Source organism: Pagrus major, chromosome 22, assembly GCF_040436345.1.
Source record: "Pagrus major chromosome 22, Pma_NU_1.0".
Classification (NCBI taxonomy): Eukaryota; Metazoa; Chordata; class Actinopteri; order Spariformes; family Sparidae; genus Pagrus; species Pagrus major.
Window position 1 is genome coordinate 27,877,161 of NC_133236.1, and position 16,952 is coordinate 27,894,112.

General features: G+C 45.9%; 1 protein-coding gene across 1 annotated transcript; it reads left to right on the forward strand.

Annotated features, from left to right (window-relative positions):
• The first annotated feature begins 1,026 nt into the window (after window positions 1-1,026).
• Window positions 1,027-13,364, forward strand: calm1b (calmodulin 1b). Its single transcript, XM_073492510.1, has 6 exons — window positions 1,027-1,152; window positions 6,164-6,194; window positions 7,092-7,235; window positions 10,973-11,079; window positions 11,338-11,473; window positions 12,264-13,364. Exons 1-6 carry the CDS (start codon window positions 1,150-1,152, stop codon window positions 12,290-12,292), a joined length of 450 nt encoding a protein of 149 aa, XP_073348611.1. The 5' UTR covers window positions 1,027-1,149; the 3' UTR covers window positions 12,293-13,364.
• The last annotated feature ends 3,588 nt before the right edge of the window (window positions 13,365-16,952 follow it).

Sequence of the window (16,952 nt, forward strand, 5' to 3'; positions counted from 1 at the left end):
CCGGGGATTTGTTTTATGTGAAGGTCATCATTAGATAAATACCAAGCGAGGAGGCCTCACAACGATCTGCTCCAATTTAAAGGCGCAGTCTGCTTTTTCTTTAAAAGCCCGTGAGTTTGGTTATGTGTTTAAAGTTGCATCATATGGCAACACAACTACATATGAAAGGATTAATACGTCTTTAATGCGTTAATCTATTTATTTACATTCACATTTTTATATTCATGATTACAGTCGTGTTGCTGAATGCCAGCGTATGTCGGTGGTATCTTTATATTATGATGACTTGTGGTGATAATCAGGAAGTAGAAACGGAGATTAAATCATAGACAAGATTTATTGTTTGAGTCTTAAACAGGAAACATGTCAGCTTATCTTCGATGACGAGGATGGAGATCACACTATTCACTTATAGTTTGTCATATTGGCCTTAATGTGAACTCTAAAGCCTTAATAACTACTTGGGCTCATCTTTAATGTGCATGTTAGATGCTAACTTGGCCTAAAAACATCTCCAGAGGGGCCCATCCACACAAACACCATCAAATAGTGCTTGTAGGCCTTCAGGAGCTGATTATATACAGCCAACATCCATGTGAGTGAAAGTCATTACCCTACAGGACCTTACCCTCACATGACACGAGCATTATGAGTCCAAAAAACCTTCAGCAAGAAACATCATGACAACAACACAACTGTAAACGGGTTGAATCCCCTTGTGCACCATGTGTCTTCAAGCATCTCGCTAATGTAGTGCATCTGTAATGTGCATCTCACAAACATCATCCTACACAGATGCAGTAATGGACCTGAACATCCACAGTCATGCACTTTAATATGACTTTAAAAAACAAACAAAAAAAAGGATGCAACCTCAATGCACTGCAGGCGTTTTCAAACCCAGAGCTTTTTTGATTGGCATGTCTCCTGCTGGAGGCCCTGCGCTGCTGCAGCAGCAGCTCAGCCCTGAATTGAAATAAGGAAGTGAGTGATCAGTGCTAGTGTGGCGGAGGGATACAACAAGGCAATCCCCCCCATTCTGGCCACGGCCAATATACACACTCCTATCCCGCCAGTGGAACTCCATCTAAGGAACGACCACACTCCTAGTCTGCCTCCACAGACCAACAAGCACACAACTCATCCGACATGGTATGTATCGTCATTCATTCTGTGTAGTGTTAAAGAAGGAAAAACCAGGCGTGTGTAGCTGTAGTTAATCCAGCTCGTTACGAGTGTAGAGCAGGTGTAGCTGTGTGTGTTTTCTCTCTGTTCCTGTGTCACTCATTGATTCCTCTCAGGAGCTGCCCGTGTGCGTAAAAGGAGACGGGGAAAACGCCCGCACGCACACACAAAAAAAGCGCATTTGCCGTGTTTTATTGTGAAAGCCCCGCTTGTTTTTTATAATGTGTGAAATGTTGTTCGCCTTCACGAGAAGCGGGACCGTGTTTCCCCCCCTTACAACTGCGCAATTTCATACGGCGTTATTCGCTATCCGGGGCTTACATCGAGGGGGTCGGGTGGCAGCTCCGCGCCCGCACCACGGATGCAGATCGAGTTAATTTCTGGACAAAGATTTGCGAGGGTGGGTGTCGGAATATAACTAGCAAGCTATTCTGAGTCATTACAACATAATTTCTGCAGCCATAAAATGCATTAAGGGGGGGAGATTTTTTTTTTTACAATCCGCCTGAGGAAGCGCAGGCGTGTTGGGAAGCCTCGGCGCAGGCAGGAGAGACGGTTTTCCACCTGAACGCAACGTGTTTTCAAAGCGTCATGTTGAATTTGTGCGGTTCACACGGTGAACCCGCAAATGACGCTCCTCTCTCGTTTCTGAGGAAAAACGAACTGGGTGCGTTTGGCTTCCCCTTTTTTCTTCTCCTTCTCTATATGTTGCACCATCTTTGCTGCTCGAGCCGAGCCGAGCCGTGCCGTGCCGTGCCAAGCCATGATGGCAGCTATTGTATATCTCGTCAAGTGTTCCGCATCGGAAACTGACCATATCCTGTAATTACAAAGGTTATAGCTGTGTTGTATCTGCTTGGTTTGGAAAGACTTCACACACACACACACACACACACACACACACACACACACACACAAAAAAGGAAGAAAAAAAAAAAGAGACGCAGTTCCGCCTTCACTGCAGGCCCTGAGGGTTTATCTTGGGCTATGTTATCTATTTGTGTTATGTCGGCTGATTTGGTTGCCTCTTTGCAAATTTTTCGATGTTACGCAAATGTGGCACCCATGGGAGTCGTCCAAGAAGCTGCGACTCTGCCACCAAACATCAACAGCTGTGAAGTTTTTAAGTCGACTTTTCTCTCAAACCGACACAAAAAGTGCATCGAAAATGTGAACGTCACAGGACTGTCGTGTTGAGACGGTGTTTTTCAGGAGTTGCTTAAAACTGCGTGAAACCACAATGTTTCAATAGGCCTCGGTGACTTGCAAAACACACGGCCGTGCACATCAACCACGCCGTTCTGACCGATCTGCCCAGATGTTGGGAGACAACATCTGCGCCTGCACGCACCCTGACATCTGCAACCGGCTAATGAAACAGAGCCCTTCCACGGGCTACGTCACACGAGGAGAAGTTACCAAGTGGAAGTGATCTGCATGTGGAAAAGAGGCACCTCGAACTAATCCATTGATTATCGAGCTTGATAGATCATTAATGGCCTGAGGGAGTCAAGAAGCTGTAGACATCTTTCTCCCCCCCCCCCCACCCACCCCCTATGCTGTGATCAAATATCCCATATATGGTATCGAGCTGCAATGCAGTTTCACGTTGCAACGCGCCGCAGTAATTGGAGTGTAAAGAGGAATTGTTATGGAGTTGGCCTGCGTATCAGCATCTCTGAAAAGTTAAATCCACAGGCGTAAGCCCCTTGTCTGCATCAATATGCCCGCTGAAGTGGAAACAGCCTCTCCCATTGAGGTGGAAGTATCGAATAAGTAGTCGGGCCATGCTAAGGCCCTATCCTGTTCCTGTTACGCTCTTGTTTGCTGATGCATGTTTAGTAAGTTGACGGACATCTGATCTGCTGCCATGAATAATTGATATGCTTGGCGGCAACACCTAGCCCATGTCCTATGTTCCCAGTGTCTTGAAGTGCCCTCTGTGGTGCGGAGGAGTACCCGGCCACCTACCACCACCGGGCCATATGGTGGACCGGCCTTGTCCGCGGGGTGTAGGGAGGCTGGTGTTGTTTACACCCACCCTCTCTCCCTCCTCCTCCTCCCTCCTCACCCCCCCTCCAGACACAGGCCGGCCCCAAGGCCTCACTGTCTTTTGTCCGGCCTCAAAGAGACGAGGCGTTCAGCGCTCTGTGGAGCTCAGTGCTCCTATAGAAAGGGAGCGTGTGTGCCACACTGACTCTTTGTGTTTGTGCTTGTGTTACGGTGAATGGAAATGTGTGTAAGTGAGTGTGTGTGTGTGTGTGTGTCACACCCATCTGTCAGAGTGACAGCTGGTTGTGCACCTTTCACATGGTGAATACAAAGAAGCTACTTCAGGAATTGTGTGGGCGCCTCACAGTGACAGATCAGCAACAATCCAAACATGTGTACAGCGTTAATGAAGAAGAACATAATCGTTGGCGGTCTTTGGCACCGTTTTGCGTCCCCTATGAAATGAAACATGGCGTGAACAGGAAACGATGCAGTATGTTTGCACAAGGGTGATATGACATCAAGTGAGAGCGAAAAGATATTCGTCGCTGGCCCAGTGAACCGCCTCCTGTCTCCCACAGTCCTGTTTGGAGCGCGGTGCTGGGGCCGGCTGCCCGGGCAACAGTGGGAGTGGTTGACCCACTCATGCCAGCGGACCACTGCCAGCAGACCCCCCCATCCCCAAACACTCACACACTCCTAATTCCCTACAAGCTGTTATTAAGACTGGAAGCCTGGCAGAGAACAACCCTGTGCACAGGACACTGTGGAGGGTGAATCACAGGGAGTTTCCTCTTAACAGTATGTCACATATAGAGAGAAGAAAAGCGACACACGGAGGGTAAAGGTCTGGAGGAGGAGGAGTTGGTATTGGCCAAGGTTCATGTGCCAGGAAAAGAAGAAGGGCAAGGGAGAAAAAGGAAGGGATGGGCCGGTAGTGGGCCTGGTGATGCAGCAGCACTATGAGGCCCCAACAGCTTGGGCCTAAGCCAAGGGAGGATCCATAGCACTGAGTCACCAAACCCCACACCCAGTCCACTTAGAGAGACAGCGGGGGACAGAAAGAGACAGCAGGAGTGACACAGCATGACAGAGAGGGTGACTAAGGAAAGATAGGAGGGGAGACTCATCAACAGAGGAATTAACATGAGGGAAAAACATGAGAGATGAGAGGGACAGAGGAGCAGCAAAACACACAGATGAGACTGAACATCGGTCGAGCCGGGTGGCATGTCGGCGTTCGGCAGAGCTGTTTTGTCTCTTGACATTTCCCATCCTCGCAGATGGTAATGGAGACAGGAAGAGGGCGCGGGGAGGGAGGAGGAGAAAAAACAAGCGCTGTTGTTTGTGTGTGTGTGTGTGTGTGTGTGTGTGTGCGGAGCGGTTTATTGAATCATGTCAGCTAATCGCATGAGCACCGCTGAAGTTATCAACAAAACCTCTCGCTGGCTGGATCAATCCATCCCGTGGCTGCTGTTTACTCAAGCCGAGCCGAGAATGAGAGGCCTTTTGTGTTTTTTTGAAAAGTTAAAGGTCAGCTCGGAGTGTGTCATGAGATGACCCGACGATCTTATCCACCCTTAACAGAATCATGTCATTAGGCAACAAATTCGATTTACCCGCTTGATATACTAAGTAAAATAACTCCAAACATGGACTCCAGGGCTCAGATTTACTCGGCTTGTACAAACACATAAACACACCGACGGGCTGCAGGAATTTGCTTTCAGGCAGAACTGACTACACTGACTAATTCACAGGAAACATGGGGATGGAAAGTATTGGTGTGGAGGAAGAATGCCATTAAGAGGGACTGTGTGTGTGTGGTTTACAAGCGTGCACAGGCATGTATGATAGTGTGTGAGCCTATGTGCACATCTGTGACTGTTTGTGTGTGTTCCTTCTTTGCTGCCAAGCACAGTGATGTCAGCGTGGCCTGTTAACAATAATAATAATAATAAGTCCTGTTTTTCATTAGAAAGCAGCGATGGGAGGGTTCTCGTGGGAGTTGTTTGCACCACACACTCCGTGTTCACACTTTACTACTGAGCGTGTTTGTTTGAAATCAGTGGCTCCTTCACAAAGACGCCTGATCCATCTATGTAAGAGGCCTGGCAGTGGATGCTCGCTCACCATTTAAAGCATGTGTGAGTCACTATCAGCCATTAGAGAGCCGGAGCTAGCGGGAGGAGAACAGGCTGGGAGGGGAACCGAACCAGCGCCAAGCCAGCAGGCCTTTTTTTCCTGTTGGTACGACCATGGAAAACACTCCCATGCTGATACGTCCTGAAACAACCCTGCCTAAACATTTTTCTCCCCCGTCTGGAGACGGCGCCTCATCCGTTTTATTGCACTATCTTGTTGCCCAGCGGTCCCTCTCATGTGGACCGCCGTGGTGTAGCCTACTAATGTGAACATGGTGCGAGTCAATCCCATGGAGCCGCTCATCAGCTGGACATGCAATTCTGTCCAGTGTCTTCACAGAGCTGTCTCTGTGTGTTAGCTTTTTTGGCTGTCTATCAAACAAACACAACCTTTTATAAAAAGCATCTTGATAAGCCTCTGCTATCAGTCTGAGCCAGGTCTGATTTTCAGCATCAATTTAATGGCAGTAAAAAGGCCGACTGGAGTCGAGATGAACTTCCAATTGGCATTAAACTATTACAGAGACAAGATCAATTTAGCATGGTTTAATTCTGCGGAAGAGGAAATACCCTTCAGATAGGGAATGTTGAGGAAATCTGAAGTTACCAGCGCTCACAGTTTAATTTGTGGTATTTTCATGGGTAAATCTTGGCTGATGCCGAGAGCAGATTCCAGCTCAGACCCCTGAACACTGCGGCCAGTGTTGAGCTGTGTGGTGCTCGGTGTGTGGGGACCGTGAGGAATGTAGTGACGAAACAGTTTAGGACTTGGAATGAGTGTTGTTGAGTAACTTCATTGTTTGTAACCCTCTCCCTCCTTCTCTTTTTTTGTTTTCCCACAGGCTGACCAACTAACAGAGGAGCAGATTGCAGGTAGGAACATGACGAGTTATTTCTCCTGTACTTCCCCTCATACTGAAGCCTCTTCTTCACATTCACTGGCTGCTGTTTGATCACTTCCACAATATGTTATTTAAAAAAAAAAAAAAAAAAGGTTCCCCTCATCTGTCACACGAGTGAGGTAATATCTGTCATTAGCTGTTCTGGGTACTTCCATGTCACTTAAAGAGAAAATGAAATGAAAGCTCGTTTGAAGGCTTTGGCAGCCGCCCTCCCTCGGTGGATCATTAGTGTCTCGAAATGAACAGGAAATAAAAAGGAAGAAGAAGAATGAACAGCGTGTCATGACTCAGAACTAAAACTTGTGCAGTCACAGTTTCCATGTAAGTTTATGAGTAGTTTCAATCACTGAGGCACCTTGACGTTTCTTGATAAATAAATGATGTGGCCTCTAAAACCGGAGGCTGCAGCACAGTTCCCTCTCAGTCTAAACCCCCTCTGTGGCTAATTAGCTTGTGCTAAGGCTCCAAGGCCAATGCTCACTATTGCCTGCTTTCCCTGGATTGGGGGTTTTATGGCCCGCAGTTTAGAAGCCTGCTCGTACAAAGAGCAAACTGGTGCAGACGTTGAAGTTGTTACAGCAAAATCTTTCTGCTTTTCCCCCCCTCAACTTCAAATGTGCTGTGATCGTTCTCTTTTCTTTCACAGTGTGAGATAAGATCTCTGTGTGGTTTTGGAGCTCAGCACATTTACAACATCACCCGTGGGCCTATTCACAGATGAGCATGAACTCAGTTAACAGAGCCGCTTTAGTGACGAGGGGATTGATTAACCTGTTCGACCCGACTGCAGCGTCCTAACACAACCTCGCTCTGTAAAGCGACACTCATCTAACCTCCCGCTTTTACCTCCCCCCCCCCCCCCCCGCAGAGTTCAAGGAGGCTTTCTCCTTATTCGACAAGGATGGCGACGGCACCATCACCACCAAAGAGCTCGGTACCGTCATGAGGTCGCTGGGCCAGAACCCCACAGAGGCCGAACTGCAGGACATGATCAACGAGGTGGACGCTGACGGTCAGTATACATACCTGGTTCGTCCATGACATTAACGGCTGGTCAGGTGCCAGTTAATGATACAGAGCGAGTACATTACTCTTGATTAAACTTTGTCATTTCAGAGGTTTAGAATCAGAAGTATTAAAGAGTTTCACACTACAGACTTCATTTATCACATGCTCAGTCAGGTCATGCGCTTATAGACAATTCAGTTATAATTTGTGCTGCATCTTAACTAAAAGAGTGGACTAAATAACCGTGGGGTGCAATAAATGTCTTGAGTTATAAACATAGCAGGGCTTTACATCTATTTTGTGCATAATTTTTAATACAGGGAGACAAAATATGTCCCCCCATGTACCCACTTCTGGCTGGCTTGCTGGGAAATTAATTTAAAAAGGTGAATAATCAGCAGTTAAATGGTACTATTACTCATATTTTACAGAGTTTATTGTACGTGGAAGGGAAGGGTTTTTAATATTCAGGTAATAAAGTGATGCCGTTCCCTTCCTGCTCAGTTTTAATCAATGAAATAACTTGTTGCTGCTGTCAGTCCACAGTAAAAACTACACTCTGTCATCCATTTTTAGTTCATCATAATCTGGTAAAGTTCCCTCCATTAATTTGAATCATTTCAGGGGGAACACGAACCATAATTTCACATGACCATTTAATTGCATGACTTCTATAATAAAACCTCTGTAACAAAATGCACAGGGGATTAGATAAGAGCATCCATTACTTCCCCCTCTCGAAACACATCAGCGGTGTTGTTGCGCACCTCCCTCCCCTTTTCTACCAACTGTCAACCAACTGTCCAAGCCAACTGTCGAGCCAGCTTAATTTTCATATAACATGTCCCTCTGTGTCAGCAGTTTAGTCACTGTGTGTTTGGCTCCATCATAGTTGACAATGTCAGAGATATGGATGCGCAGGAGGTGCTTTCAGTGCCTGCGAGTGGAGTAGGCTAAGTGTCAAAAGACTGTCGGTGTTAGTGTGCCGTGCTCAGTGCCGCAATTCTGACAGATTCCTTTATTCACCTTGTGAAGAGTGGTTCATCGAGCGTTTATCCTCCACTGCAGTGAATCCTAAAGGCTCTGAGAGCGATACAGAGACGGAAAATGAGAGAGATCGGAGTCAGAGAAGTTGGCTAGTGGCTCCCGAGCAGGCTGTCCTTGGGCCAGGGGAGTCGAGGATGTTAGCTGTCAGTGGGGCCTTTACCCCAGTGGTGCTCTGTCAGCTTATAGGATTTTTGGAAATGGGACGGCATTGATCAGGAGAAATCAATCGCACCGCGGCTTGGCTGCCCCTTTTATTGAAACGTCCTCCCACCATCCTCAGCGCCCTCCCCCCCTCCCCCTCAGTTACACCCAAGAGCACGCGCGCACACACACATGCACACACACACACCATCACTAACATCCCCTTGTTCTGCCTCTGCCTCCCTTGGCTGATGCAATCTAGGTCAGACAGCAATGAAGCTAGTAATGGAAAATAAAAGTGGTTACATAAGGCCTCTCTGCGCTTTGCACATCCAGTACCCACATCGGCAGCCATGGGATGTCAGCTGGCCCATTGAAAATCAGCTTTATTTACCAAACAAGGAGGCTGTGGCAAAGAATTACAGTGAATGGAAGACAGGATGTAAGGCTTTAGCTAGACAGAGAGCTGTAAGATAGAAAGTCGTCTGGCTATTAAGAGTGTAAAAACCAAGCCATAATTACAGTATCAAACTCCTGCTGTTTATCTTACCACCACACGGATGAGCAAACAAGCTAACCACCGCTCCAGCTTGAAAACGATTCAGAGGGCTTCAGTATTCCTGGCATGTAACAGACTAGATCACATCCGGTATGACACAAGAGAAAACTATTTAATTATAGATTGAAGACGACAAAAATATTAGCCTGAGTCCCAGCACATCCCCTCACCATCATCATCGTTACACAACCCGGCCCCTCTCTTTCTTATCTCAGGCGTAGAAGTTGGCTTTATGATGCAGGAAAAAACGATGACCACACACAGAGAAGCGCGCAGAGATGCCTCAGCCTTCTATAGTTTGCGTCAGCACCTCTTATGTGTAATCGCACCATCTCCCACTCGGTTCACTCCTTATATTCTCTCCTCTTCACATCTCCCTCATCTCCATCTTTCTCTATGCCGCCCACTCCCTCCCTCCCTCCCTCCCTCCCTCCCTCTCTATTTTCTCTCCCTTTCCCTCCCACCATTTTCTCTCTTCCCGCCTGCCTTCCTCCCGTATCTTCATCCCTCCTTGCCTCCCTCCCTCCCTCCACCGCAGCAGCTGGCTCGAGGTGCAGTTGAGCAGATATAACTCGAGGGCTGCCTTGCTTCTGTAGTCACTGTCCCCCTCAGAAGATGGTTTTCCAGTTGCAGTTCTGCCCTTCTGTAAGACTGGGACAACCCCCCCTCCGCACCACCACCACCATCAGCCTCCCTCCCAACCCCCAGTGGCAGCATGTGTTCCCTCAGTGCTGCTGGCTGTCTCTGTGTGTTAGATAACAGGTCCTTAGATTGTTACCCCGGGCCATGAGATCACCATCTGCCCCATCACATTACTGCATCCCTTTTCCTTCCCCACACACATCCATTCTCGCTTGTTCTCTCTCTCTATCTCGCTCTACGAGGCATGCTCTGTTATTGGTTAATCTGCATACAATCCCCCCGCCCCATCCGTCCCACCCCAGGGCTAATCCCTCTGGGTACTTTGCCCTCGGTGTCCCTGACCTTCACTACAATCCCGGGTTTTTTGTTTTTTTTGTCAGCTTTTAATTATAATACACCACCATGCGTACTCCCAACGTCTCCAAGTATATTAGCAAGTCCTACCACCACTGTTGGACCAGCCTTCCCCATCCTCCCTCCTGTGGTTGCAGTCAGTTGAGCTGCTGAGCTCCTCATAGATCCTTCCCCCTGTCAGGAGGGTCTGATCCCCTGGTAATCCTGTCTTGACAAAAGCAACATGGATATTGATCCTATTGCACGCATACCCACCAGCACAGCAGCTGTACCATTAACACCACCAGAAATGAAACCCACTGATTGATTACATCAGAATCAGATGAGCTAAGAACACATGAAAAAGCAGCGTTGAAGAGAAACAAAAAATGGATTTACAGATGGATAAAAGTAGAAAGGAAGGACCTTCATCTGGAAGCTCCCCACCACCTCCGCCCCCAGCCAGGGTTTCTGACAGCGACACAGCCTATGATTTATTCAGGCTGCTGGAAGGCCAAGCTGCACAGTATACTATATGTCTACATTATGGATGACTGGCCATGGGTCCCCCCCCCCCCTGCAGTCCTGCTGCTCTATGTATAACATACGCAACATCTTCCCAGGGCTTCCCTGAGGAGGAAAGGAAAACACACACACACACACACACACAAACATACATCCTCTCTGCTCCTCCCAGCCGGCAGTGGCTTTGCTTATCACAGGAAGGACGGTGTATACTAAATAATTTGAGGGCTGCTTTCCTCTCTGCCATTACTTATGTCTCAAGTTGCTCTGTCAGTGGCAGGAACGACTCTGGAGAGAAGTTATGGCCCGTAAGATAATGTCATACACGAGAGGAAAAAAAAAAAAGAGGACTGCAGGACGCAATTAATATTTTTCAATCAGGTGCTTTTCATCAGCTAAATGCCGGGTTATATTATCTCTGCTTATCTGAGTTTGCTTTTTAAGTGATTGCGATTTTTGCTGATTAAATGTGCCCCATTGATCACCTGTTCCAGGTAATGGAACCATCGACTTCCCGGAGTTCCTGACCATGATGGCCAGAAAAATGAAGGACACAGACAGCGAGGAGGAGATCCGCGAGGCTTTCCGGGTATTTGACAAGGTAAATAAGGTCAAAGTCAGCGTCACACGTTTATGTGGAGCAACAAGCCAAGTAACCCGAGAATCTTTGTCAATAAGCATGATGATTAACAGTCTCGCCAGGTCAATGGTGAGGAAAGTTTACCCCATGAAATAAAAAAATCCCTAGTTTCTGACTTCCTGCTCGTTTAACAACCTCACTGCTAACCCCACCAGTTGGAAGTCTGCAGGATTGTTCATGTTGCACCCATTTGACCCCATGTTCTTTGCCCGTTTCCAGGACGGTAATGGCTACATCAGCGCCGCAGAGCTCCGTCACGTCATGACGAACCTGGGAGAGAAGCTAACGGACGAGGAGGTGGACGAGATGATCAGAGAAGCAGACATCGACGGAGACGGACAGGTCAACTACGAAGGTAAAATAAGTTGTTGTAAAGGCAGCGCGTACTAAAGTGTCACGGTGCACAAATAGCTTTAGTTTTCTAGGCCATGCTGTAAGCTTTTATTAAACAGAGGGGACCAGAGCACTTGATTTTTCCAAGCTGTGTATTTCTCTGAGGGCGACTGGAAGACAAGCCAGCCACACATAATATTAGTTATTAGATAGGGACTATAGATGGAGCCTGCTGAAACAGAGATGGGAGAAAAGCCATCCTTCTGAATCATCATCAGTGTGCCAGGAGCCTTTTCACTCTTTTCTTTCTGGCTGCCTCTCTCCCTCCTTCCTCCCTCCCTGCTACGATTGGTCCCGTGGCACATTACACGAGAGACTGCGCTCACTTTCGAGAAAGGCTGTTGATATATTATGAACAGTCCATAAGTCACGGCTGAAAAAAGTGCCCTACTTCTATGCTCCCATTGTCCCACGGAGAGAATATGTACTGTGCAGACAATGACAGCCTTCTCTTATTTATTTACTTTGGACGCGCACATCGCCGTCCACAAGTGTAAGCACAATGCAAGAGCTTTTTAATCAAATGGCTTTAATGAGATGAACGTGGAAGCCGTTTGGAAAGGGGACACTAATTAGGATGTGTGTTCTGAACCTGCTCAACTTGATTAAAAAATTAATAAAGCATTTAACAATTTAGCAGGTGACTGCTCTTACTGGCAACAGGCTGTGCCAAAGCTTTAATCTGATGTCCTTATTGTCTTTTGTCCTCTGTCTCCTCTCTCTCCTCTCTCTCTCTCTCTCCCTCTCTGCAGAGTTTGTACAGATGATGACTGCAAAGTGAAGCTTGCCCGCCCCGTCCTGTCCCCTCTTAGAAGAAAAAAAAAAGAAAAAAAAAATCAAATGTTTTACTTACCTCTTGGAAAAAAAAAAATGTTCATTTATTCATACTGTTTCTGTATAGAAAATAATTGAATGTTGAAATAAAATATCCTTCTGTCCACACAGGAAAAATATAAAAAAAATATACAAAAAATATCTGCATGAAAAATGATGGTTAGTGATCCTGTCCCCTCCCCCCGGAGATCAGTTTAGCATCAGTACTTAACAAGTAAAAATAATAACAACAAAACCCTGTAACTACTACCTTCAGACTAAAGCAAAAGCATTTGGCGAACTCCTTCCAGTTCCATTTGCTCGTGGTAAATGTCTGGGCTGGCCATCTCTTCTTTCTCTCTGTTTTCTGTTCTTCATGCATGCAGCTTGAGACCGGAGCACTAACCTCCCCGCCCCCCCGTCCCTCCTCCGGGCTACCAGAGCGTGCTGATTCCACTATAAGCTGTCCTCTTGTTGGTTTGGTACAGTTTTTTTGTATTTGGAGAGGAACCCTGTACTGTTAAGATGAGAGAATATAATACCAGGTTCTAACTCAAGCGTTGAAGTGGAATGGGACTTAATTGTATGCTAGATAAAAAGAGAAAAAAACAATGTACAAAAAATACATTTTCAAAATGTTTGGCATGTTCTTTTTTGTTTTTGTTATGTTATTTGGACAGCCATCTTAGTAGTTGTGCGTCCCCGCCCTTTTAAAACGAGGTGGGGGGACATAAAGAGTCTTACGGTGAGCTTTCTATTTTTTTCTTTTTTTTTCTCCTTTTGTTTTTCGCTGAGATGGAGCGTCTGTCCTCTTTTATTGCAAGAGAGAATCACTGGCCTTCACTTTTCTTTTTTCTTCTTCTGTTTCTCGACTCAGTAAGGAGCATAGTGAGAGGTGTACTGTGTTCGCAGCGCATGCTGTTAGGAGTGTCAGCGCACCAGTCTTCGCAACTGTTCATCTGAGTTCAGTTTACATTCATTCCAAGTTGTACATGCTAGTCTTTATTTTTTTTTTTCAAATAAAAAGACCATGAACTTTATCACGTCTTATGTCGTCTTTCTCGTGCTCGGCTGTCAGGAGAGTGATCTATAACAGACGGCGTAACAAAGTCTGAAGGTTGTTTGCCGACTAGACGAACGTGTCAATAATAATAAATGATTCTCAGCGCCGTCCTCTCCTCTCCATGTGCGGTGTCATTGGGTTGATGTTGAGCAGAGGCAGGACTCACAGTGTGTAATACTGTGCTCCATTACATGGCAGTGAGGTTGTGGAGAGAGTGAGCTGCTCACAGGGGAGGGAGAGGCAGCCCAGAGTGTTTGCTCTCCCCGCTCAGCCGTGGATATACATACACATCTATGATGCCTCTCTTCTCTCTCAAGACCCGGCCGGTTGCTAGGCAACAGGAACATGCTGTAACCGGGATGTTGGGGGTTTTTGAGAAGGCAAGTGGGAGTTTGAATAAACCCTCCTGCTTCTGCCGATGACTCCATGTTGGCTTGTCCTAGTAAGGCAAACCAGGCCACAACACTACCGCCGTGTGCACTTTTTTTAAACGGCACACACCCGGAGTATAGGACACGCAGGAAGGTCTCTGCCGTTCTTCTGACACTGTACCACCTAAATGTCTAAAAAGCCACAGAAGAGCTGCATTGTTTTACTATATTTGGATTGTAATTTGACCGTGTTTAGAGAGAGAGGAGCAAAGACAGGCTGCAACAGCCCTCCACCCACCTACAGAAAGAAGCGAGCACTTCACTTAATCATACCACTATACATAGGCATGCACACACCTAATTCTCTCTACACTGAGATGGGGCGGGGTTCTGCTTTCAGGGGGAAAACACACAACATTCTCCGCATTCTTCGTTCGCTCATTATCTCTGCAGATCTGTTTTAAATTAGATGCCGGCCGGCTACTGAGGAATGAACTTACTGGCATTAAATCAGATAAACTGTAGTTTCAGTTTAAGGAAATGGTGTGTGACAAGAAACCGGATGAGAGAAAACCCTGCCCAAATGCTGCCAGTAACTGGGAAGTGTGTCTATCATCCCCCTAATTACAGCCACCGTGTTTGATTCTGAAGAAAACCAGGCAACCAAATGCACCCAGCCTCCCTCGCCCCTCCCTGCAGCACCAGCCGAGCCAATAGGAGCGGCTGTAAAGTTGACTGACAGCTGGGACTGAGGCTCTGCCGTTCTAGGCCACCTCAGCCAGTCAGGTGCTCAAACCTTGACATTTACACTGGAGGGAAAATAGCAGAGCTGTTTGCTGAAGCTCTGATGTGTTCACCAGTTCAAAAATGAATAAGACATTATGAAATTTATAGTCACATGAATAAATAATGTGATTTTGATCAATGGAGCAATACATTGCAAATGAATTTAATGTTATTTAAACTGAATTATTATTATTGAGTTATATTTTATTCACATCGTGACTTCTATGTATTGTTTTGAAAAGCAAGTTTAGCATGCTAACCAGCTAGCCCTGGCCCATCCTGGTCCAAACACCCTGTGCTAGCAGCAGGAACACTTCCTGGTACTCTGTGCTCCCAGTCCGGACCACTAGCTGCATGGCTAACTGAGCTTACCAGCTAACAGCTGCTTCAGTTACAGTTGGCAGCAGTTAGTGGTTACCCCATACAACACAGCTGTTAAGTATAAACTCACAAGCCAACCGAGCTAGTTAGCCAGCTATTTTTGGTAGCATGTTTAGCCTCGTTCAAATAAATAAAAGCTGAACTAACCGTTTTGTGAACTTTTGGCAGCAGTTAGTTGGTTTATATGGAATTACTTGTCTTTGTTTGAGCTAACAAGAGCTAGGTAGCTGGTCAAAATGTGGTTGTGGTTGTTGAGAGCTGCTAAAAGGGACAGGCGTACGCTAATTATTGCATTTGTAGGATACATTTCATACATTTTGCGATGCTTACATTAGTATTTGATCTTTATATGACCTCATTTCCACCCAATCATGAGTGGTGTAGGCTTCGATGATGGGGTGTTGTTCTCTCCTCTGCTGCTCGACACAGAGAGTACAGCTCTGTGTAGTTTTGGGGAAGAAATTTTGATCTTCATTGATATATTTTCATGACTGGATAATCTGAATAAACAAACTTCCCTTGAAGGAACACACACAGTTTCAAATTGTTTAAACTTGTTCATTCAGTGATGGAAATGTATCAACCAAATATTTCTGAATAAGTATTCTTACATCATTATGTTGTAAATAGCACCTTTCTGAGTTGAAATGTTTTTTGGAAGAAAACAAACTGTCAGAGTGATGGACACCCCCTTTCACGTATCACAGCAACATCAGCTCGCTGGAAAGAAAAACAAACCCGATGTGGGAAGATTTGTTGGCGTGTTCTGTAAAATTACACAAAGCGCCCATTTGTTCTTGTGGTTATGACTCATGTGTAATTATGTTCCCCACCAATTTGATCATTTTAAGCCTCTGGTGCGAGAGTCAAGCAGTTCCCATCTGGTAACGCTGCAGGTGATTGGCTGACAGGCACAGGTGACACCTGGTATGAAAAGTGACTTCATGAAATATACATTTCTATAATTAAATTTAAAGTAAAACCACATTTTGTTTAAACATTAATTGACTCATTTACCAATTTAAAGGCTCATTTTTTAATATTAATCATATTGTCTTAATTGTTAACTTAAAGGTGCACTATGTAGATTTTAATCAGAAGAGAAAGGTCTTCATTGACTGATTTTTTCTGCTCTCTTTGTTTTCATGACTGAATAAACAAACCGACCTTAAAGGACAACACAGTTTCATACCGTTTCACTTTGTTTATGTGGCAGACCCTGCCACCTTTCTAGCTTCAAACAGTGTTCTGGGGACCTTATTTCGTATCTTTGTTGTATTCTGACCTTTAATTTGTATTATTACCTCATTAATATTGTAAATATGAGTATTATGGGTTTGAATTTATTCTCCAAAAACTGCATAGTGCCCCTTTAATACTGAGTTTGGTCTGTTTTTACAGCAGAATGGATAATAGGAAAAAGGCTATTTTCCTTCCTACAGGCATTTTTCTGACTGAAATTCAGAGATGTTAGCTCACAGAAGCTAGTTTTCAATATTTGTTCCACTCACATTACCTCACTCACGCTCTGAGAGGCGTACAGTAAACAGTAACATATAAACCCTAAAAACACAAGCACAGGTGCACACACACACACACACACACACGCACAGAGAGAACAGGTGGGCCACCAAACACAGGACAAACCCAATAGGATACTGGTAGGATTGTGCTGCCAACCAACCAACGAGGCGAAAACAAACACACACCTTTTCAACCAATCCCAAGACAGAAAGGGTGTTTTTGTCAGCACTTGAGACTGCAGGTTCCCTGGAAAAGGCCTCCCTATCCTCACAGGGGAGGAAGGGACACTTGAGCACCCTGGGGGTTAAATTAAGAACATCAATATTTCACGTGTAAATGAAGCAGCACACTGCGGAGGCAGTAATGCGAGAAGGATTGACTGGGGCTGAGGTATCACGTATCAGCGCCCCTGGAAAGAACAGACACACTTGTGAGACAGGCCAGTGACATACAGCAGGAGTGTGTGTGTCTGATGTGTGTGAGGGTATGTATGCAGTGTGTGT